The following is a 25,097-nucleotide window of genomic DNA, read 5'->3' on the forward strand; positions in this document are numbered from 1 at the left end:
ATATTAAAGGTTGGCCTATGTTCACAATTTTTTGTAGAGAAGATATATAACCACCGAGAACTTCTAATACCAAAATTTAGCTTATTTCGTCTGAAAATGTGGACAAAATCCTTAAAATACCAAATATTGGGAGGTACCGTTATATGGGGGCAATATCTTAGGTCTATGTTAACAATTTTTGTTGGGGAATGTTTGTGGAACTCCAAATACCAATTTACATCTCATTTGGGTGGAGAATGTAGGTTAAATCCCCCAAAATACTGAATAATGGTAGGTACCTAAAAAAGGGGCCTATACTTAAACGTGGAACTATGTCCACAATTTTTCGTGGAAAAGTTTAGTGACCACTAGAAACCATAAGTACCAAATTGCAAGTAATTTGGAAGGAAAGGATGGCTTAAATCGTCAAAATACTGAAAATCAGGAGGTACCGTTATATGGGGGCTATACCAAAATATTTGCCGATGTTGTTCATATTTAGTCCATTATTACCCACGGACACATACTACGTTTGTGCAATATTTCAGAAACATATCTCCATTCGTTTGCAAGTTATTAATTTCGCTCCGCTAGATTACTGATTTCGACAACTGTGCGGCTCCTTTTTGACGGGACAAAATGTGGATTTGATGGGTCAACCGCCGTACAGGCCTGACTTGGAACCCAATAACTTTGATTCCCGCACATCAAGAAAAAAAGGCAAGGTCAACGATTTTCGTCGCCAGAAAATTCTGTTGAAGCGTTCAAAACCATGTTTTGGAGATGTCACATTCTGAGTACAAAAAGTGCTTGAACAATTGGAGACTACTTAAAAAACAATAAAATTATTTTTGATGGTAAATATTCGCGTTTTCATTATTAGGCCAGAAACTTTTCTAGTTCCCTATGTAATTATGAATATCCAATGCGCCAATGTATTGGTGTGCGGTATCTCCTGATCAACTGCGTCTCGTCTATGGGCTTGAGATACTTGTTAAATTCTGGTATTCATACTAGTCTTTCTAAGAACTAGTTGAATGTAAAATTAATTGTCGGAAATATTTTTGTTGAGTTTTAGTTCTAAGCTAACACATTTGCCATATGCAGTTACAGCTTGCAATATGCAATCTCTTCCATTTCAATATATACCAAAACCTGTAAAATAAACTAAGCAAAATCCATGCTATGTTTTCCTGAGAACCTCAAAAAATCTATAATCTTACACAGAATACTTTATAACCCGTTTCCATATCTAGACAAGTGCAGACGCGTGCGACAGGTACATATGTTTGTATGATTTCAACAAGAACATCGTGTACTCAAGCACTCAAAATTCATATGTAGTTTGTAGTGAACAGGAAACTAATGTCATGTGGCAAGAAATCTCAAAAACATTTTTCTTGTTGGTTTCAGTACTCTCTACCGTATAACGTACAAACATACCGACTGCCATAAATGCCACAAAATGCAACATTTCATGTTTTTTCCTAGAACTGGAAAAACAGACGAAAAGGCGTGAGTGAATACAGCTACTCGAAGAACTTGTTTTTTTATAGTTCAACAATAAACTTTAAAACTTACGTTGAAGGGGGTTTTTACTAAAAACCCCAATTTTCTTTTTTTTTTTTGTTTTTGTTTGTTGGTCAAACTGTTTATTGCGTCATCAATTTCTGTCTGCACAAGTGGGAGGAGTGAACACTTTAAAACAGAAAGTAAAAGGAGTTTTTAACTAGACTTGTGGGGAAAGTTATAACTATAACTTTTGCCATATGGATTTAAAGTTTTTAATGCAACAATATGTTCAATTAGCTTAACATAAATTCAAATTGCGGGTGGTTGGAAAAATACTCAGCAACTTGAGAATTTATTTAATAGGAAGGCATTATTGCTTTAGCTATTAATTGATATTGTATTATTGAATGTGATTTTAAATACCTCATTATCTAAAATCTTACAAATAGCGGCCGAAAGTAATTAAGAAAACCACTACCGATGACAGCTTTGCTTTTGATAAAAATCTTGAGGAGCAATTATAATTTACAGAAAATAATTGCTTTCACAATGTACCTCCCCTCGACAAACAGTTATCATGAAGCAGTTTTCATTAACAGAATATTGTGACACAATAATGAGAAAGAAAATTATTAGTAAAATTCAAAATATGGAAATTTTGTGATTCAAGTAATTTTTAATTAAACATTGTGCACAAAGTTGTTTAGATTGCTTTCATTTAAAGTTTGTAGAAATAAACGACCGAGAATTAATGATAAAAAATACTTTGAAATAGAGGTTATCATTTCAAAAGGAAATTAATATAAAATACAGGAGGTATTGCATTGATAAAAATGGAATAGCTGTTTGTTATACCTGTCATAAAAAGAGGCATACACCCGGTGTTCACTTTAAGGTAAAGTTAGGAATACGTTGAGTACAGATATACTGCGGTGCATGCAATACTTATCAGAGGTGGGGTTTCGTTACTTTCGGAGCTGTAGATATCCACAGTTGTGGGTGACGTAGGGGATGAAAGGTACCAAGGAACGGTCCTGACCGGCTTTAACATGGCAAAGCCCAAGATTTATCTTGGTCCCTCTCTCATCTCAAGTGAGATCTGCATTTAACTCCCGTTAAAGGTAGTGAGCTAACATGTGCCGCGCGTTCACCCATAGGAACGTTGAAAACTTGGGTTTGGTCGTCGGGTGAGTAACCCTCCCCTAGAGAAAAGCAGCCTACTGTTAAAAAACGAAAGTAAAGAAAAACAAACCCCTCTAAAGTTGACGACCTCCGCAAACGTGTTAAGGACCATGATCTGCGAATCTGCACCTGGAATATTCGCACTCTTTATAAGAAAGGTGCAGTTTACGCATAGGCAGATGTAATTGAAAAGTACAAGGCCGTCATTACTGCCATACAGGAAATACGATGGATTGAGAAAAACGTCACAACAACACCTAAAGGTGACGCACTGTATTATAGCTGGCATGACACAAAGCATGAGTTGGGTTGCGGATTTGTAGTTGGTCGGATGTTAAAACATCTGGTCTCCAGCTTCATCCCAGTGAATGAAAGACTTGCTACAATACCGAAAAAACCTAATTTCTTCAACATTAGCTTTATCTGCGCTCAAGCTCCAACCGAAAACAAGGACGAACAGACCAAAGATATACTCTACGAGCGCCTAGAAAAAAACATATAACCGTTGTCCTGCCCATGACATTAAGATTATTCTAGGCGATTTTAATGCCAGAATTGGAAAAGAGAATATCTTTGGACCAACAGTCGGGAAATTAAGTCTCTACAGTGAAACATCTGACAATGGTATGAGGCTGATAGACTTTGCAGCTACAAAAAACATGGTAATTAGCAGTATCAGATTTAAGCATCTCAATATTCATAAGGGTACCTGGCTGTCTCCAGATCAAAGAACAAGAAATCAAACTGATCATGTTGTGATAGGTGGTAGACATTCACCGAGCGTGTTGGATGTACGTACGGAGGAGCAAACATTGACTCTGACCACTACATTGTTACAGCAAAGGAACGTACCCGTCTAAACGTTGCAAATAAAGCACGAACAGACATAATACGGAAATTCGACATTGGTAAGCTGCAAACACAACAGATATGTACAGCATATTCCACTCAACTGGCCCAATTGCTTAAAGAAATCACTTCTCGTGCCGATAACATATCAGCACAATGGCAAAATATTGTCCACTCCATGGAAACTGCCGCAAAATCCATACTTGGATACCAGAGACCATGGTATGACCAGGAGTGTCGTGCTGCTAGCGAAGAGAAAATGCGACATGTAGGATTACTCTACAATCAGAGAGAAATGGAAAAGCGGGAGTGTGAAAGGATCGAGAGCCAGAATGAAGTTCGAAAATTCTACCAAAGAGTGAAGTATTAAACTGATAGCTTTGGCACAGACACATGCTCCTGTATTGACCAGCAAGGTAATTTGGTAACTGGTACATATAGTGTGCTCGGGATATGCATATCTCCAAATTGCTGGTATCCAGTACTAACGAAGACAGCGAAGATACCACAGATCCAATCCCAGAAGATGATACTGAATGTATACCGCCCGGCCAAGATGAGGTAAAGACAGCAATAAACCGGCTGAAGAATAATAAGGCAGCAGAAGTCAATGGCCTACCACCCAGCCGAGCTGTTCAAACCCGGAGGCGACACGCCGTTAAGGTGTATGCATCAGCTATTTAGCACCATCTGGCAGGAAGAACGCGGAACTTGAGCAACCAATGTCTAGTCCACAAGAAGGGAGATAAGACTGTGTGCTCCAATTACAGGGGCATAAGTCTGCTCCCTATTGCATATAAGATAGTATCTGACATATCGTTTGAGCGACTAAAGCCTATGGTCAATGAAATAATTGGACCTTATCAGTGCGGCATTAGACCGGACAAATCCACCATTGACCAGATATTCACCCTGCGGCAAATACTGGAGAAGACCCAAGAGATGCATATTTACACCTTCCATATTTTTGTCGATTATAAAGCAGCATTCAAAGGTTTTCCAAACCATGTCTGAATTTGATATCCCCGCAAAGCTCATTCGGCTTTGTAAAATGACTTTAACTTATCTCATGTTCACACGAGCGTTTGAAGTACGTTGTTTGGCTCTCGAAATACGTACACGAATTAACCCGTTTCCACGACACCATTCGAAATTAAGAGAAACATCATTTATTTTTCGTTACTTTTTGTTTCCTCGTTTTCATAAGAATTTGATCACATAACACGTGTAACGTATATTAAAGGAGCAGGAAAAACACTAACCTTTCCTGCGAATGTATATTTTACCTTTAATTGCACACTCTTCATTCATATTTTCCATTAATTCTGAAAATTTTGGTATTTTCTGTAGATTTTTATATTTTCAAAATTAACGAGAGAGAGAGACATGTCAAAACAATATTGTGTCTACAGACTTTCAGGCATGTATTTGAGTTTTGCTTCTAGATGTAACTGCAATGAAAGAGAAAGAGATTGAATGTATACTAATCGTTGAACCATTTAGTTTTCATTCATGTTTTGCAGTATTTCTAAAAAAGCCCTACATTTTTAAATTTTGTATTTTGTCATAATTAATTTATTTCGATAAATGCTCTCATTTGTTAAGTACAGTACACATTGTCAGTTTTGAATGACAATTGTTTGCAATTTTCGATAACTGTCCAACCGTCCAGCAACCACAAAATATTTTGTGGTTGCATGATGAATGACAAAAATGAACGGCCACACTAGCAAGCAACAACAAAGCTGTAATTCAAAACTGACAACGTGTACCCAGCTTTATAGGTGCGACATATTTTATCGTTGTTTGGAGAGAATTTCTACATGAACAACGTAGAAAAATCGTCGTTCGTTCTCAGAATTTTGTATGGGGAATCAAGTAATTTATTCGTATTTGAGGGTCGAACAACGAATAGAGAACGAACGACGTACCGTGGAAACGGCACATAACACTCGATCCTCAATTAAAATATAAAAGAACCTCTCCGATTAGTTTATTACCAAAAGAGGTTTCAGACAAGGAGATGGTCTGTAGTGTGATCTCTTCAACATCCTGTTGGAAAAGGTCATAAGAGATGCGAATGGTCAAAAGAAATGGAACAATATACACAAACATCCATATTCCAGCAAAATGTTCGATGCCAAAGATGCCATTTAATCACGAGTGCAAGTGATCTGGTATGCCATCTTTTTAGCATCTTCATCGATGAATTTTATATGAGCGTGAACCTCAAAAGATGGTATTTATTTTTGGATCCAAAGCATGTCATTTTCACCAATGCTTTGACATGTCATTTTCACCAATTCATGGGCATGTCATTTTCACCAACCATTTGCAATGACATTTTCATTACGACGAGAGTTTTAACAACGTTGGTTGTGATATCGAGTTTCCGACAACATAAAGCCTATTATAAATAATTAATATTATATGTTTTGAAAAATGTGTATAAATAACAACACAAAATTCATCTCTATTGGATCGATGGACAATGCTGATGAAAAGATCGGATTTTTCACCACTTCCCTTGCATGGGTTCAAATGCTGATGAAAAGATCGGATCTTTCACTACTTCCTTTGCATTGGTTCAAATACTAATGAAGAGATCGGATCTTTCACGACTTCGTTTGAACCAATGCAAAAGAAGTCATGAAATCAAGTCATCGCATGGAACCCCTTCCTTCAAATTTTGCTGGGATGTTACTTGCTTATGCCGACAACATTGACATCATGTGTTGATCGGTAGAGGAAGTAACTGATACCTTTGCGAAAGTCGAAAGGGAATCGGTCTGGCAGTAAACAGCGATAAAACCATGTTGATGGTACCGACGCGTAATGTTAGCATTAATTTTGTGTGGTTGCAGTGGATATATCGAAAAATCATACACTAGTATCATGTTGTCCATGGAGTATTCATTGAATCTTAGGTCTATAAAATTAAAGGTTAAGCCAGAAATCTGAAGGGAGCATAAAAACTTGTTGGCTTCAACCTATTTTTACCCATTTTTCTATATTGATGCCAACACAGCTTCCACGTAAATTAATTTAAATGGAATTTCCACATAAGAGCGATTTCATAGAAAAAATTTCATGAAATTAGGAGTTCTTAGAAATTTGGTGTTACCGATGAGGTAGTGGTATTCACACAAACTATTCAACTAATTTGAGCAAAATTCACTATATTTTGCCAAATGTTAGTAACATGCTCCAATTAAATTACATTTATCTTATAAAGTTCCACTAAAGAGATTATTCAATATGGATAGAATGTCAGCTATGTATTTAATGATGTTTATATCTTTATATAACCATTGTCCGCTGTACACTATTGTGCAAATTAATCCTTGTTTTTTACAGAGGTTACAACAAAGTAACTATTAATGTAGGGACAATTTATATTATTTTTAGAGAGACCGTATTACGAATGGCATATATTAGAGTTATGGCTTTTATACAGCCTCGTCTCCCTGTATGATACTTTGATGATTATTTACATAAGATTACATAAATTCTTATTTATAAAATGATTCGCTAAAAAGGCTTCCGCACAAAATGACTTCAAAAGTTTTATTAATCAGAAATTTGGACAATGTTTTAAGTCACTGTAAGCAGATATATAACTGAAAACTAGTTTTAGGGTCACACGACCTAACCAAAATGTTTCTCACCAATTTTATTATCATATCATCACATACATATATATATATATATATATCATGTTATATTCAATATTTGCATCGTATCAAATGCAAGTGGTTAAAAATAAGTAAAAAAGTATCATTCGGCTTGGCCGACAGAGATATACCCTGAGCCTCGGACGTAAAGAAAAGAAATAACACACAATACTTCTGACGTCTATATAATACGATGTACAACATTTGGACCACAACGGTTTCTCCCTTCGAGGGTTAAAATACGTACTACCCAGTTTAGTTGGGGCCGGCTGGCTTTTTTGGAGCTTTTGGGCCATTATCTCAAGAAGTAAGTACTTGCCCCCGAAAAAAAACATGTACCGCCGTTATGGGGAAAGCGAATACAAGGGCCTAATTACGACATTCGATCGAGAATTTGCTCGTGAATGAAAAAATCGAGCTATGAACACCTTTGTGCTCTCCAAAGAACACTAAGAAGGTAGATGATAAAAAATTTGTTTATTTTAAAGCAAAAACTAAATAAAACAAGTAAGAAAAGTCTATAGTCGGACGGAGCCGACTATTGGATACCCTATACCACTATCCCTGGGCAATCTCTCTCCACGGAACTTCTTTTCAATGATTGTGAAAATTTAATTATCAAACATCAGAGATGTAATGTATAATACTTATGACCATAACCAAAAAGTTATCTAGCATGACAAATACATTTTTGTAGCAGGAAAGGAAAATTTAGTTCACACAAACTAAAATGTAATGAAACCCACTTATGTAGTACTACTACTTCCGTTGTTTAACCGCTACGTTATTGAAGTTTTTACCAATTTCACACAAAAGCTTCAGTCCATTTAACCCGCTAAGTATTATCTGGTCTTCACGTTGGTTTGTACGCTTCTTCTTCATCATAAACTCAAACTTTGTTTAAAATTTTGCGGTTATTATTTTGACCTACAGAGCCGCTACAAAATTGGTTAAAATTTAGTTTTTGGTCCATTTCATCCCCTGAACATTTCACGATCATCACCAAAAACTAATCATTTCCATTCTGTCCCGAACCCAACCTCCTTAAAAAATTCGTTACATAATTCGGTCCATAATTGCGGCCTTAAGCTTGTTTACAATTTTCAATGGACGGACACACATCGCTAAATCGCTTTATCTCGTCGAGATATGAATTTTGGCATACCAAATAAGAGGTCTAGAACGAATATTTCGTGGTGTTACATAAACTTTTGGAGAGACAATATGTAGCATAGGATAAAAATTTGGTTCTCTACACAGAACCCATTATATATTAGGCAGTAGGCCCGTTATCTAGCAAACACTTTATTGCAATTTACATCAGAGGAAAGGTCAGTAGTTTTTTTTCCATATGTAGGCTACTTTGCGAAATACATATGTCCTCAAGGAATTAAAATATCGACCAAAAATAAAATTTGTATATTTTTCATACAAAAGTAATGGTCCATTTCACCCGCTAAAGAATATCAGATCATCATTCAAAATTGTAGGCATCTTTTTCGACCTATACTCTTACCCGGTGCAAAATTTCGTGACTATTGATGTATAATTGCGACTTCTGGCGGGTTTATTATTACACTACAAACAAATAACGGAATATATTAGGCTGTAACTCTGTTATCTGATCATGCACACCAACGTAAGTGGCATCAATTGAAAGGTCAAGCGTTACACTTTTAAGTATATCTCACTTGTCCGGAATGTCACTTCCAGGAATTAAGAAATAAGCTGTATATTAAAAATTTTCACAATTTTCACACAAAATGTTTTGGTCCATTTAACCCTCTACATATTATCCGATCGTCATCTCAAATTGCAAGCTTCTCCTTTGTGATATACTCTTACCTTATTTAAAATTACGCGTTCATCAGACTATTATTGAGACCTACAGAGCCGCTAGAAAATTGGATAAATATTATGTTTTTGGTCCATTTCACCCGCTAAATATTTCACGATCATCACCAATAAGAATAGGGATCTATTCTGATCTGAACCCGACCTCCATACAAAATTTCGTGGCGATCGGTCCATAATTGCGGCCTGGAGCGTGTTTACAATTTATAATGGACAGACGGACGGACGGACGGACACACATCTCAAAATCGCTTTATCTCGTCGAGATAAATATTTCGCGGTGTTACATGAATTTTTACCAAAACAAACATATAATACCCTTTTCCACATTGTGGTATAGGGTATAAATAGGTAAAAAAAAACTTTTTAAGTTAAACGGTTTTATGTTAAACATACATTGCAATGTTTAAGATAAATGTACTAAAAACCAAAAAATAATAAAATAGATACAGTCGTGGGAATTATAAACATGTGCATAGACTAGACTAAAATAAAACCGTGGGGCACGTCAACTTAAACTTAAAAAGTTTTTTTACCTATTTTTATTTTCTAGTTTTTATTTCGCATTCTGTTTAATTCATTTAGTGCTTCATTATTGCAAGGTTTCTTGCCCGTTAGTTTATTGCAGTCCAACTCCTCTATACGTAGTCCCTGCAAAGATCTTACTCTACAAAGAGCCACGTAGGCTTGACCTTCTTCAAACAGTTTCGCACCTAAGTATACGACTGCGTGATCCACAGTGCTGGCCTGCATTTTATGTATTGTAGAAGCCCATGATAGTATTAAAGGCAACACACATCTGTGTGTATCGCTCCCGTTGTTTTGTTAACCTGGCTTCATATTCTTCAGGCGTTTCTGACGCTATCATCTGTGTGTATCGCTCACGTTGCTTTGTTAACCTGGCTTCATATTCTTCAGGCGTTTCTGACGCCGTCATTTGTGTATATCGCTGACGTTGCTTTTTTAACCTGGCCTCATATTGCTCAGGTGTTTTTGACGCTAATTGTTCCCGTCGTTTCTGTAATCGACTATTCTATCACCTTCACTTCTTTAGCTCGTTTTGCTTTATACTTTTCTTTCGCTTTTTGAAGCCTTCGTTTACGTTGTGTTCCAGTTTCTGTTTTATTTGTGTTTGTATTTTTTATATATATTTTTTTACCATTTTGTTCCCACGAGTAATGGACATTTAAACGGTCGACCCCCCAGAGGTCCAATAAAGGCGCAAGGCTATGTACAACAAGATGCGCCTGAGTCTTGAGGGGAAAACGCTAACGACATATCATTTTATCCACCCTAATGCCATACAGTTCTTGGCGCGTTTTAACCTTTCACCTTAACTTGGGTGGTGTACCGCTAACGACGTATCATTTTTAGCCACCCTAACGCCACACAGTCCTCAACACGATAAAAAATCTTGATTTGGGTGGTGGATTCTGGCTGGATTAATCAGATACCTAAATTACAGATTCAATTTCTAAATTTAAATCTTAATTATACGCCATTTAGTGGCTGCGCCCATCATAAATATTGAGGTTGTATAGTGCACTGTATTCTTCTTGTCAAGTCCTTTAATACCCATATTGGTGGGATTGATAAAAAATTGTTAACAGCCATTTGGTAGCGGCGGCCATCTTAGATTTCAATTCTGCATAGTAAATTGTATTCTACTTGTAGAGACCTTTAATTTGATACCCATGTTGATGGGATTGATAAAACCTAAGTTATCCGCCATTTTGCAGAGGCCGCCATCTTGGATTTTATTTTTATATAGTACATTTTATTCTACTGGTTGAGCATTTTCAATTGATACCCATATTGATGGGATTGATAAAACCTACGTTATCCGCCATTTTGTAGCGGCCACCATCTTGGATTTCAATTTTTTATAGTATATTGCATTCTGCTTGTTGAGCCCTTTCATTTGATACCCATATTGATGGGATTCATAAAACCTACGTTATCCGCCATTTTGTAGCGGCCGCCATCTTGGATTTCAATTTTTATAGTGTACTGTATTCTGCTTGTTGAGCCCTTTCATTTGATACCCATATTGATGGGATTGATAAAACCTACGTTATCCGCCATTTTGTAGCGGCGGCCATCTTGAATTTATAATGATAATGAATAAACATAATTGTATTGTCACCAAAATCCAAAGTGTATACAAAATTTCAGATTAATCGGTTGACAGGAAGAGGGTGAAATTTGACCCAAGAATAAATAATAAAACAAACGGGGTGAGCTAAATAAAACCATTTAAAACACAAAATTATTAACGAAAAAATGTAAATATTTGTTGAAATCATTGAATAATACTTTCGAAATGAAGATGTGCTAGAAAACTGTACGAAATTATTATTTTTTGTAAAACCTTTTGACTTTGTTGTAACAAATTTCTAATGCATATACCTTAGTAAATGTACAGTTGGTGGCGCGAATAGGTTTTCATAGTTTGATTTTTTTCATTCTTGAGCAAATACTCGATCCAATCGAATGTCGTAATTAGGCCCAAGTTGTTACAACAAAACCCAAGGGGACACGAAGTCCAAATTTTGGACCGATTCGGCTGATCCGTTCGAGAGATATCGTGTGATCCACTACATATGCTGCCATACGGGGTATTTTAAACCTTTCGGACTATTTTCTCAGGAAGTATGGACTTTCCCCTGAAAAAACTGTCGTAATGGAGGCAGCGAATACTAGCTATTACAAAAAGAAGCAAGAAGATTAAACTGCAATTTTCACAAATTTTGTTTGGGAACTACCCGAAGGAGTGGACCTATGTATATAGTCCATATTCGAACCTGATCTATGTCCCGTAGATAAATTACGATACGAATAGTAAGGACCAAATCTGTTACTTCCTTCAAGAATTGTGTGCACGACAATTTTTCCAAACATTTTCAAACTTTTGTGGGGGAGGTACCTGAATTAGTGGACCGATATGGTCTATCTTCGAAGTTAAACTAAGTTTGGACAAACTATTGTAACGCGGTTTTCTCGTCGGCTGGGGTAATCTCAGTCGCGTCCAAGGTCTCCATAAGGACCCACTAAACCTTACGAAATGAAAAGACTAATATTCTCCCTTTCCTGGGGGCTAAATCGGGGATTTATTGATTAAATACTAATTTACAATCTACTTGTGTTTAAATGCGATAAGAATGAATTCAATGGGTATATATTTGGATTAATTAGCGGGTTAGTCTTCGGGAAAAACGGTGTTGTTTGTGTTCGGGTGTGAATGAAGTATTCGGTGTTCGGCTGTAGATGATCGGGAAGACGATGTATTCGGTCTTCGGCCGCAGATGGTCGGGAAGACGATGAATTCGGTGTTAGGCTGCAGATGATCGGGAAGACGATGAATTCGGTGTTAGACGGCAGATGATCGGGAAGACGATGAATTCGGTGTTCGGCTGCAGATGATCGGGAAGATGATGTATTCGGTGTTAGGCTGGAGATGATCGGGAGACGATGAATTCGGTGTTCGGCTGCAGATGATCGGGGGGACGATGTATTCGGTGTTCGGCTGCAGATGATTGGGAAGATGATGTATTCGGTGTTCGGCTGCAGATGATCGGGAGACGATGAATTCGGTGTTTGGCTGCAGATGATCGGGGAGACGATGTATTCGGTGTTCGGCTGCAGATGATCGGGAAGAAGATAAGTTCGGCTGTTGATGTTCGGGAACACGATCGCTTCGGCGTTCGGGTGTTGATGTTCGGGAACACGGCTTCGGTTGTTGATGATCGGGATTCGGTGTTCGGGAGGCGATATGTACGGCGTTCGGATATTGACGCGATAAATTCGTAGCTCGGGTGTTAGTATAAGACTACGGTCTAGTTTCTACAGTGTACTACTATTACTCAAACAGTGGAACAGATGACCCGAAGGCCCTGTAGAACTGAAAAACCCGAAGGTCCAGTGCCGAATGGAACAGATGACCTGAAGGCCCTGTAGAACTGAAAAACCCGAAGGTCCAGTGCAATTTATTAGCTACCACAATTTAATGGGTAGCTTCCAAAAGGTATTCCCAACTCGGTAACACCAAGGTGTACGTTGGCGGATTTAGAGCAGTCTTTAGTTCCAACCCGTGTGGCTAACTCCCTGCAGTAACCAGCTCGCCATTTGCCTCCAAAACTGAAATACTTTAATAACTATGAGTATGAAGCGAATGAGAATTATTCGCCCTATGCTTAAATTACGATGGTTGCAAAAGACACTGGAGTTAAATATAGCAGTGTGTGACCTGTGATGCCACTAGTGTCAGGTAGACAAGTGTTGTCGAAGCGATGTATGTGGGGGCGTTTCTTGGTAATAGTTGTTGTATTATGTACGTGAACATATTGTCACGTTACACTATTATGGACGCCAAATTATAGACCGAATCGGCTCATCCTTTCGAGAGTTTTCGTCCGCTCTAACCACTACACAAGGTGACATAGGGGTATTTCAAACCTTTCAGACTATTTTCTCAGGATGTATGGACAATTCCTCTGATAATACTTGAACCGTCATAATAGGGGCAGCGAATACAAAAATCAAAGCGATTCGAGTGCAGGTCCTAACCTAAACTTTTCCGAAATTTTGTGTTGGAGGTACCTGATGGAATAGACCGATAAAGTCCATATTGGAATCTCATCTATGTCTAGTAGAAATTTCCCGATGTGCAAAGTATGGACCAAATCGGTCATTCGCTTCAAGAGTTATCGTGGGCACAATTTTTCCGAACATTTTCGAACTTTTGTGGGGGAGGTATCTGAAAGAGTGGACCGATATGGCTCATCTTCGAACTTAAATAAAGTTTGTAACAGAACGCTTGAATATTTTTCTGATCAAATTTTGTGGCACAGTGTCATTTAGCGATGTTTTACGAAAAATGTGCACTTTCTCAAGGCCAAAACTGCCTGAAGGGGATTTCCAATACTTTTGCGATGTACTAGAGAGTTCTTAATTATTGTGTTGGCTACAATTTTGGTTTGTGTGTTGGATCGCAAATCTCAAAGGTTTGGCTGTTTGCCAAAATATCAAAAAACGTTAATAAAAAACTTCAAATCAAAATCGGGAGGCTATATCTTCATCGTAGACCTACGGTCCAGTGGACTTTTTTGCTCAGTTCAATCCAATATTTTTTTGAGGATTTTTTCATAGTATTTTTTTAACAAATATATAACGTGAAAGTTGATTGTGCGGTACGTTTTTAAATAATTAAATGGAATGAACGATATTTTAGACGTTTATAGACAAAATTTCATCCATTTTCGCTACAGGAAGTCATTAAAAAAATGTCACCAAGTCATAACCCTAATGTATATGTATGTATATTTTACCTATGTACATACACGCAAAAAAAAAACGGCCTCTCTAACATATGTCCCAAACATATTTTGCAGCAAACATATATATGTTTGCAACAGTCCCAAACATAATATATGTTTGGGTCTGCACACAAATATATGTTTGGGTGCAAAGATATTTATGTTTGGGCGCAAAGATATATATGTTTGGGTGCAAACAAAGATATGTTTGGGTGGAAACAATTTTATGTTTGGATGCAAACATTTTATATGTTTGGGTTCAAAAAAATACAAACCCAAAAGGCACAAAAAAAACAAACACATGCACCAGTGGGCGCTTACTGAGAGCAAGGGAGCGTAAAATTCAATGTAAAACACTTTAAAATGTGTGCTCACTTGCTCTCAGTAAGAACTCACTGGCTATCTCTATAGTATACACACAAATGTTGTGTTTTTTTTTTATTGAAAGGCACAACAACAACAGACAAATAGGTACATTCAAAATTCCAAAGAAATACATAACACACTTTAATAAAAGAAAAACTGATTGAAATAATTTGTAAATAGTCACACTTTTAAAAAGGAAAATTATATAGAAACGTAGTTGAACGCTTCTCCTTTGTTGTGAAATAAAACAAATTGTCCTCATAGTTGAAATCATCAGCGGGGAATCGGCATCTGGAATCAAATGATTATGTAATGTAATAAATAAATATGGATATGCCATATTTCAAATATACATAAGTATGTATGTACATATGTAATTACCACTATTAAATGCGATTTCTTCCTTGTCCAATAAAATATTTCCATTCACCTTATTGATTCAGTAATAAAATTTCCAATTATAAAATGTATTGGGCATTTAATTTACTAAGAAGCTTAATTTCTTTAAGAAAACACAAAACACTGATTTATTCACTCACTTTACCGTTTGGACTCTACAAAGGCAACTAAAATACTGAAGAAAGAAAAAAATATAATTCATATCATTTCTTCTTTTCTTCTTCCCAAGCTAAGTTGGTTAACAACAACAAAACAAGAAACACACGAGTTTGACGCATACATGCCACCAAAGCCCCCTTCTTCGCTTCTACGTCTTCTATTATACAATACACACAACTCTTCATTATAAAACAGCATTCCGCAGCCGCGAGAGCACCGTTATTACTCTCGTTGACGAACATCCTCTCTCCACCCATGAAAAAAATGTTCTAACATAAAAAATATGTTTTACCCAAACATATCAAATTGAGATATGTTACAAAATGTTGCAAACATATATTTGTTTGGACCCAAGCATATTATGTTTGGATCCAAACATATATTTGTTTGCAACCGGTCCCAAACATATATTTGTTTGGATCCAAACATATTTCTAACATAAATTTTTCTGCGTGTAGTTATAAATGCGTTAGGTTACAAATACGTGAAATTATTGATATGTAGAAATATGTCATTTACAATTTCTGAAAAATTTTTCAGCTTCAATAAGTTTTTCTTAGAACAAACTAAAAATGTTATATAATGGAACATAAAGAGTGGGCAAAATGGGTTATGACGTACATACATATGTATATCGTTCAGACGAATTGGCATTTGGGTCAAAAGCGAAATTCGAGATAAATAAACTACGAAATTGTAGATATGCATGAACATTTTTTTCTATTGAAATCAAGTCAATTTTTTGAGTTAAGGGATCACGTGAATGAACGAAATACTCTCAGTTATGCATATGAATGTTCTTCATTCACTTGTCCATACATCGCACTCCTCGTACATGTTAAAATACTTAGCAATGAGTGTCTGTGTGAAAACACATATCAGTCTGATGCCATAAATAGCATTGCCGCTTTTATGTAATCACTGTTCTGCAATTGAAGAAACTTACACCTGATGTAATCCTCTTGTAATACATGAATACCTTTAACAACTACATATGTACTATGTGTGTATGTTACGCGTGTTAATTACTCATATCTATCTTTTGTGTAAGCATGAGTATTTACAATTTACTTAACATGTGTGGAGAGACTTTTTGTTGACTCGGGGTTATATGTAGTTTGGGTATTAAAATATTAAAATGTAGATTGGCTGTAGTTTAAAAAGAAAATCTTTTAGGATTTTTCCTATATGCTAAGTAATTATTTATGAAAAGTGCGTGACACTGTTGTGTGTACTTTTTGTGCAGACAATCACTCCCATGTGTTTAATAATTGAAAAGAGTGTTTTAGGTAGGATTGTGTTTTACAGAAATAACTGAGAACAGGCTATAAGGAAGTGAGGTATTAAATATAAAATGCCCACGTTGTTTGTTGTTTTGTTTTTAAAACAAACAATTGGGGAATAGTCTTGTAATGCTATAGTTTAACTCTAGCCTATAAAGACTCGCTTTCCTGATTACACTGTGCAACAAAATTCATTTTTTTCAAAATGTTGGGAAAACTGAGTAGATTATGAAAGTAGAGCTAAAATATGAGACACGTGTATCGGCATTTTTAAAGTTTACATCGGAAAGTAACCAAAGTAGGCGGGGCAAGTTCCGCCCATTTCTAGTTTTTTTCGAAATATTCGAGTTATGATATCTTAGATTGTGATCAAATCCAAATATTTCACAAAAATGTTCGCCATAAAATTTTACTATAGGTCTCAGAATACCTCAAATCTGCTATTCTTATTTAATCGCCAGGAATCTCTAAAACTGAAAAACACATTTTAGGTTTAAAGTCGGACTTCATCTGAGTTTATTCAAAATCGTCCCACAAAACATAATTTTAGAGAGATGACGTCAAGGAGGAAATACTCTACTTCTAGGGTTACTTCCGTAAATGTCACCAAAGCAAGAGTTACTCCCATCATTGTATTATTTTGGACCACGCCAAATCGTGTATGTGGGAGTCCATATGGCAACTACATTTTCACTGGACCATAGCCGTAACCTCCAATGTATCTTTCCATACAATATAAGCAACCAATGGCTTATCCTAACTACGTAATTTAAGTCAAAAGTACTAAAATACGCAATTTTACAAAGTCCGATCCGGGTTTTCTATATTTTTCAAATATTCACCACAAATATTTCAAACGCTGTTTGAATGGAGGGCACAACATCTTCCGTATGAAATCATAACGAAAAACCATCAATAAGATATTTATAGTGTCCAATCACAACGACGTAGGGCATGGAAGATACCAAGGAACGGTGCTGACCGGCTTTAACATCGCAAAGCCCAGGATTTATCTTCCCTCTTTCATCTCAAGTGGACACTGACCTCCCCGTGGTGTCACCTGGGGAACTGCCTTTAATACCCGTTAAAGGTAGTGAGCTAACATGTGCCGAGCGTTCACCCATAAGAACGTTAAAAACTTGGGTTTGGGCGTCGGGTTAGTAACCCTCCCCTAGAAAATACAGCCTACTATGAAAAAACGAAAGAAAAGAAAAACAAACCCCTCTAAATTTGACGAACCCCGCAAACGTTTTAAGGACCATGATCTGCGAATCTGCACCTAGTTTACGTATGGGCAGATGTACTTGAAAAGTACAAGGCCGGCATTACTGTCATACAGGAAATACGATGGAACGGGAAAAGTGTCACAACACCTAAAGGTGACGCACTGTATTATAGCTGCCGTGACACAAAGCATGAGTTTGGTTGCGGATTTGTAGTTGGTCGGAGGTAAAAACATCTGGTCTCCAGATTCACCACAGTGAATGAAAGACTCGCTGCAATTCGATTAAAAGCAAAATTCTTCAACAGCAGCTTTATTTGCGCTCATGCTCCCACTAAAGACAAGGACGAACAGACCAAAGATATATTTTAAGAGCGCTTAGAAGAAACTTATGACCGTTGCCCTGTCCATGATATTAAAATTATATTAGGCGATTTTAATGCCAAAATTGGAAAGGAGAATATCTTTGGCCAAACAGTCGAGAAAATCAGTCTCTACAGTGAAACATCTAACAATGGTATGAGGCTGATAGACTTTGCAGCTGGAAGAAACATAGTAGTTAGCAGTACCAGATTTAAGCATCTCGATATTCATAAGGGTACCTGGCTGTCGCCAGATTAAAGAACAAGAAATAAAATTGATCACGTTGTGATAGACGGAAGACATACATCAAGCGTGTTGGATGTACGATCGTTCCGAGGTGCAAACATAGACTCGGACCACTACCTTGTTGCAGCAAAGGTATGTACCAGATTAAACATAGCAAACAAAGTGCGAACAGACACAACACGGAAGTTGGACATCGGTAAGCCGCAATCTCAACAGATAGCCTCAACATATTCCACTCAACTGGCCCAACTGCTTAATCAAAGCACTCCTCGTCCCAATAACATATCTGGACAACGGCAAAACATTGTCAACTCCATTCAAACAGCCGCAAAATACAGTACGCAAATAACAGTACTTGGATACCAGATACCTCCACCAAGGAATCCATAGTAAGATCAGGAGTGTCGTGCTGACACCGAAGAGAAAAATGCAGCATATAGGGCTACTTTACAATCAGTAGCAACGCGTAGCGCACAAGAGAGGTATCGGGAGAAAAGGAGAGAGGAGAAACGTCATTTCCGCAGGAAAAAGAGAGAGATAAAAAAGCGGGAGTGTGAACAAATCGAGATGTACAAGAGATAGAATGAAGTCCGATAATTCTACCAAAGAGTGAAACATCAAACTGATGGCTTTGGAACTGGCACATCCTCCTGTAGAGACCAGCAAGGTAATCTGGTAGCTGATACAGATAGTGTGCTAAGGATATGGAAAGAACATTTTTCCAAACTATTGGTATCCCGGCTGACACCCGACCAAGATGAGGTAAAGACAGCAATAAAACGGCTGAAGAATAATAAGGCAGCAGGAGCTGAAGGCCTACCAACCGAGCTGTTTACAACCGGAGGCGACGCGCTGATAAGGTGTATGCATCAGCTAGTTACCACCATCTGGCAGGAAGAACGCGTACCCGATGATTGGAACCTGAGCATCATGTGTCCCGTCCACAAGAAAGGAGATAAGACCGTATGTTCCAACTATAGGGGCATAAGTCTTCTCCCTATGGCCTATAAGATAGTGTCAGGGATAATGTGCGAACGACTAAAGCCCATGGTCAACGAAATAGTTGGATCATACCAATGCGGCTTTAGACCTGGCAAGTCCACAATTGACCAGATATTTACCCTGCGGCAAATCCTGGAGAAGACCCAAGAGATGCAGATCGACACCTACCACCTTTTTGTCGATTATACAGCAGCCTTCGACAGCCCGCTACGTTCAAAGGTATTCCACTCCATGTCTGAATTTGGAATCCCCGCAAAGCTCATTCGGCTTTGTAAAATGACTCTAACTGACACAAGATCTTCAGTTAAAATAGGAAAGAACCTCTCCGAAGAGATTTCAGGCAAGGAGACAGCCTTTCGTGTGATCTTTACAACATCCTGCTAGAAAAGGTTATACGAGAGGCAAACGTCAAAAGAAGTGACACAATCTACACCAATAGCCACATGTTACTTGCTTATGCTGATGATATAGACATCATGGGACGATCAGTAAAAGAAGTAACCGATACCTTTATGAAGGTCGAAGGCGAACCTGCTAAAGTTGGTCTGGCGGTAAACGGCGAGAAGACCAAGTTGATGGTGTCGACGCCCAATGCGTCCATTGAGATCGGACCAACTGTTGAAGTTGGTTCCTATAATTTTGAGGTAGTAAAAGACTTCGTATACCTCGGCACCGCCGTAAACACAACAAACGACATCAGTAGTGGAATTCTGTAACTCATTTTTGCTGTTACCGACAAAAATCGGTAAAATTAAATCGCAAAATTATGACTAAAAACATAAAGAAAAGTTGGCATCACTGTTTGTGTCGGTAGAGGCTAGCGACTACTTTTTATTCATCGTTAAATTACCGAAAAATTTCGTTAATTGTCGAAATTATAAGCATTTTAATTTTACCGACAATTATCGATAACAGCAAAATTGAGTTACAGAATCCCACTACTGTTGTGAAATAAAAAGAAAAATTGAAGTGGCCAAAAAATGCTACTTTGGCTTAAGTAAGCACTTTAAAAACAAAGCCACAACTCGTCAAACAAAAATAACGCTCTACAAAACACTGTTACAACCCGTGCTGATGTATGGTTCCGAAGCCTGGGTACTTGCGCAAGCAGATAAGGCAGTGCTTGGCGTGTTTGAGAGAAAAATGCTTCGAAAGATCTACGGACCAATCTGCGTAGACAGTGAATATCGACGTCGTATGAACCACGAGCTGTATCTGCTATACAACGACATCAATATAGTCAAACGTATCGAGATGCAGCGATTGCGTTGGCTAGGTTATATAATAAGAATGAGCGATGATGAACCCGCTAAAAAGGAATATAAATTCGAGCCACATGGCGGTGCATTTTTGAATTTCAAATTTTGTGTAGAATTTTGCTTCTTTTCTCACTTTTCACTTAGAACCATGTTCCATACTACGCATCAACTCGAAAAAAGAAGAAGAAAAAATTTCATCAAAAAATGGGAAATATTTTCATGTTTTTTCAGAAAAATTGACACTGATATTTACATGATATGCAATGTAAATAGACATTTCATTTCTTTGGCGACCCATAATGAAATTTGGTGAAGAATATTTTTGTCTTTGACGTCATCGCTCTAAAATTATGTTTTTTGGGATAATTTTGAATAAACTCAGATGAAGTCCGACTTTAAACCTAAAACGTGTTTTTCATTTTTAGAGCTTCCTGGCGATTAAATAATATTTATAGATTTGGTGTATTCTGGGATAGTAACATTTTATGACGAACATTTTAGAGGAGTTTTTGAAAGATTTTCGAAAAAAGGACCAAAAAGTCCCCTTTGATGAACCGCATGAGGGTTAACATTTTTAACAGAAATATTCCTCACGTCCTTCTTTGTAAAGTTGCCAAAGACACTATATAACTAAAATGCAAGGATTCCAAGATATCTTAACTCGAATATTTTGAAATAACTATAAATGGGCGAAACTTGCCCCGCCTACTTTCATAATCCACTCAAATTTCCTTGTCATTTTTTTGTCGCAAAGTGTTATATTTCATTAAAATTTACATTATTAAATAATTCATTTAACAATTCATATTTTATTTCCAGTTACCACAAACAGATCTGGATGGCATAGATCCAAATTTTAAACGATTTCGTGTTGAAAATGGTGAATCACTTGCTGAAAAAGATGAAGTAAGTAATTAATTTTAAAATACTCTGTTTATTATCATTCAAATGTGAGGAGGGTATTCAAATAAATTTCCAGATTAAGCGCTTTTGATAACTGTAATGTAAACACGCAATCGTGTATACAAAATCTACGTACATATATTGCTGTTTCGTCATTCTATTAAATCATTTTGGCCACATGAGCCATAGCCTACACGGATGGAGGGTAAATTATATTTTTCACACCGTTTTTAAAGCTTCGTCGCGTATATATTCAAGGCCGGCATAAAATAAATCCGTTCATTGAAATCGATATTGTCTTTTTAAGATATAGTTCTTAAATTAATTGCATAATTAATATTACTCCTAGGATGTTATTTATTTGTGCTTAATAATAAAATTCTGCTTTTAGATTCACTTTGGCAGTTTTCTTGAGATGTAAAAACACATCTTACACTGTGAACACAAATTTTGGGGAAAAGCTAATTCCTTTTGGAGATGAAAGCCCTTGGTGAGTATATTAAGAACCCCGAAGGACAGATCCACCGTGAGTCGAACTTCCGCGTTATGGCGTGATGAAGTTTCTGCTAGAGATCCTGTAAGGCATCAGGAATTAGCGTTATATCTTTGTTCACTGTTGTTTTAGCTTATTTTTGAGATGACATGTCTTCAGTCGAATCGAATAAGGATTATTTTCGTAGAGCACTTCGACCTTCTAACTCGCTTCCTTCAATGTCCTTTTCGTCCTTTATTTTAGGAGCCGCTATAAAAGTACCACAAGATGACGTTTATCAGCTTCGAAATTTTCTGCAAAAATGTCGGACAGAAAATTTTAGGTACGGATATCATTGACAACTAATCGATTTTGCGGCGTTTTCGTGGTCGTTTTGTGCATTTACCCTGTTTTTGTATATTCGTTACAGAACATACAAAAACACAAAACACTGTTTTTTTAGCAAAGATGACTATAAAAACGCGACAATATCGATTACTTGTCAATGATAGCCGTACCTAAAATTTTCTGAGAGACATTTTTGAAGAACATTTCGAAGCTGAAAAACGTCATCTTGTGGTACTTTTATAGCGGCTCTTAAAATAAAGGACGAAAAGGACATTGAAGGAAGCGAGTTAAAAGGTCGAAGTGCTCTACGAAAATAATCCTTATTCGATTCGACTTATTCGAAAATTCGACTCACGGCGGATCTGTCCTTCGGGGTTCTTAATATACTCACCAAGGACATCCATCCCCAAAAGGAGTTATTTCTTCCCCAGACTTTCACCATTTTGTTGCATAGTGTTATTATTTTTAAAGTAAGTCACCTTAATCTCATATTTGCTGTTTTCAAATTTACAAAAAAGAAAACAACAAATTTTAATGTTGGTGTAGTTAAAATTGATTTACTTTAGGGAAAGGCAGAGAAGACTAGTTTTGTCCAACGCCACTTAGTTCTTTGTATTGAAACAAAAAACTCTTCCCCAATGTTATGACGACTCGAGCTCAAGAATAAATTGTGGAGACGCAGAACAGTGGTAATAGTCCCAAAACATTCTTCGGTAGGAATTAATGCCTTATAGATATGCCTTTTGCCGATCCTTACATAAAGGGCTAATGGAAATTGGCTTAACCTGGGCTAAGGATCAAAATACACAAATTTATGGGATACCAATTATTATATATTGTTCGAGGTAACACTAAAATCCATTGATTTGCCCAATAATTGCTCACTTTATGGGAAAAATCACCAAAAAGACAATAGCCTTTTTTGGCTATCAAACAAACAAACAGCGAGTTTCCTAAGGCGGGGTGATATCTCGTAATATATGCTGATGATTCTACGATCTGGACGTCGAGTCCTATTTATGTACATAGCTGATTTAGTGCAATACTTCCATCTAAAGGACATGCAAATATCCCCCGCTAATTCCCCTGCCACACTGTCCACCACATGGACGGCAGAAATGAGGTTCCCCTTGAACATATTAGACGATTGTGCCCCGATTCTGATCACGACCTTCCCCAAAATATTGGGTGTAACAGTATGTTTAAGGCGTCCATACACGTCATATCCACACATATCAATTGAAGACTTAACCAAAACAGGCCGTGTGACCGAACAGTCATGCTGGCTCCTTACCTATCGAAGGTCTTCGATACTAATCAACAAAATATCGGGTGTAACATTCGACAGTCTTTTAAGTCGTATGCGCAAGCTAGCGCTATTTTCGACAAGATCAAAAGTAGGAACAAAAACAATAGGCCGTTCTGTATTGAGAACCTATGTATAGATATGGACATCACTCAGTAGCTTTCACACTGATGCTGTTGCACAGGCAGTACAAAAGTACAGTGAATGCCATACTCAAATTTTCGCCTAAGAGTATTTTAAGGACTGTTCGAAATTTAAAATTTTTAGCGAAGGTACTCCTTGTGGTCCTGTTTGTAACAATATAATGACTCAATAGACCGGTCCGTGATAAGAACATCTAGATCAACGAGTCTATCAGGCAGTCCTGAATAAGCCTTCATACTGATGCAGTTGCACATATGTTTTTTCAATGCAAATTTTAATTGTTTGTAGGACAAGTAAAAAAGTATCTGTCGGGTTTGCCGACAGAGGTATACCCTTAGCCTATGTGAATCGAAACTTTCATCATTTCTTTTCGATAGATATATCGCCCACCAATCATTTCATTTAGTCACCGTGTAACTTAGAGCTTTCGGATGACTTTGTCAGGAAGCATGGACTTTCAATGAAAAATATAATATCGCTGTAAACCCAACGAGTAGCATCGATGTTCATTTCCAAAGCATGTTCGAGCAGACCCTAAATTGCACTTAAACAAAAATGTTGAACTTTTGTGGGGGCGTACTCTAAGGAGAAGACCTACATATATGGACCAGTTTAAAAGTTAAACTAAATTTATACAAAATATCACGAGATCCAAGTTTGGACCAAATTGGTTGTTCCGTTCAAGAGATATCGCGTATTTATTTATCTTTTTTATTTATCCAATATTGGCCATCTTTGAGCATAGACTAAATTTGGACAAAATATTGCTAGGGCCCAGTTCGGTTGATAAGTTCAAAAGTTATCGTGCGCTCCAGCCACTATATTCTGCGCCATAGGAGTTTATACAACTTTTGGGCTATTTGCTCAGGAAGTATGGTCTTCCCCTGAAAAAAATCGTACCGTTGTAATGGCTGCAGCGAATACAAGTTGTTACAACAAAAACCTAAGCTATTCGACAGCAGGTCTTATATTGAAATTTTTTGAAATTTTGAAGGAGTCCGTATTGGAGCCACATCTATGTCTGGTAGAAATTTCACGATGTGCAAAGTATGGACCAAATCGGTTACTCCCCTCAAGAGTTATCGTGTGCAAGATTTTTTCGAACATTATTGAACTTTTGTGTGGATATACTAAAACAGTGGACCGATGCCTCATCTTAAACTGACTTTGTTCAAAATATTACGAAGGCCGAATTGGCTGATCTGTATGATATTTTATGATACCTGTATGATACTTTGAAGAGTTTTAACCTAAGATTGC

General features: G+C 37.2%; 1 protein-coding gene across 11 annotated transcripts in view; it reads left to right on the plus strand.

Moving 5' to 3' along the window:
* The window catches only part of LOC141398080 (GTPase-activating Rap/Ran-GAP domain-like protein 3), a 390,292-nt gene that overhangs the window by 233,023 nt on the left and 132,172 nt on the right, over positions 1 to 25,097 (plus strand). For all 11 annotated transcript variants that reach the window (XM_073975254.1, XM_073975256.1, XM_073975263.1 and 8 more), the window contains one exon: positions 21,484 to 21,570. In XM_073975254.1, the coding sequence (XP_073831355.1) occupies positions 21,484 to 21,570 (87 nt within the window). The remainder of the gene's footprint in view (positions 1 to 21,483; positions 21,571 to 25,097) is intronic.

This window comes from Musca autumnalis, unplaced genomic scaffold (genome assembly GCF_047663935.1).
Source record: "Musca autumnalis isolate F117 unplaced genomic scaffold, ASM4766393v1 scaffold_3, whole genome shotgun sequence".
NCBI lineage: Eukaryota > Metazoa > Arthropoda > Insecta > Diptera > Muscidae > Musca > Musca autumnalis.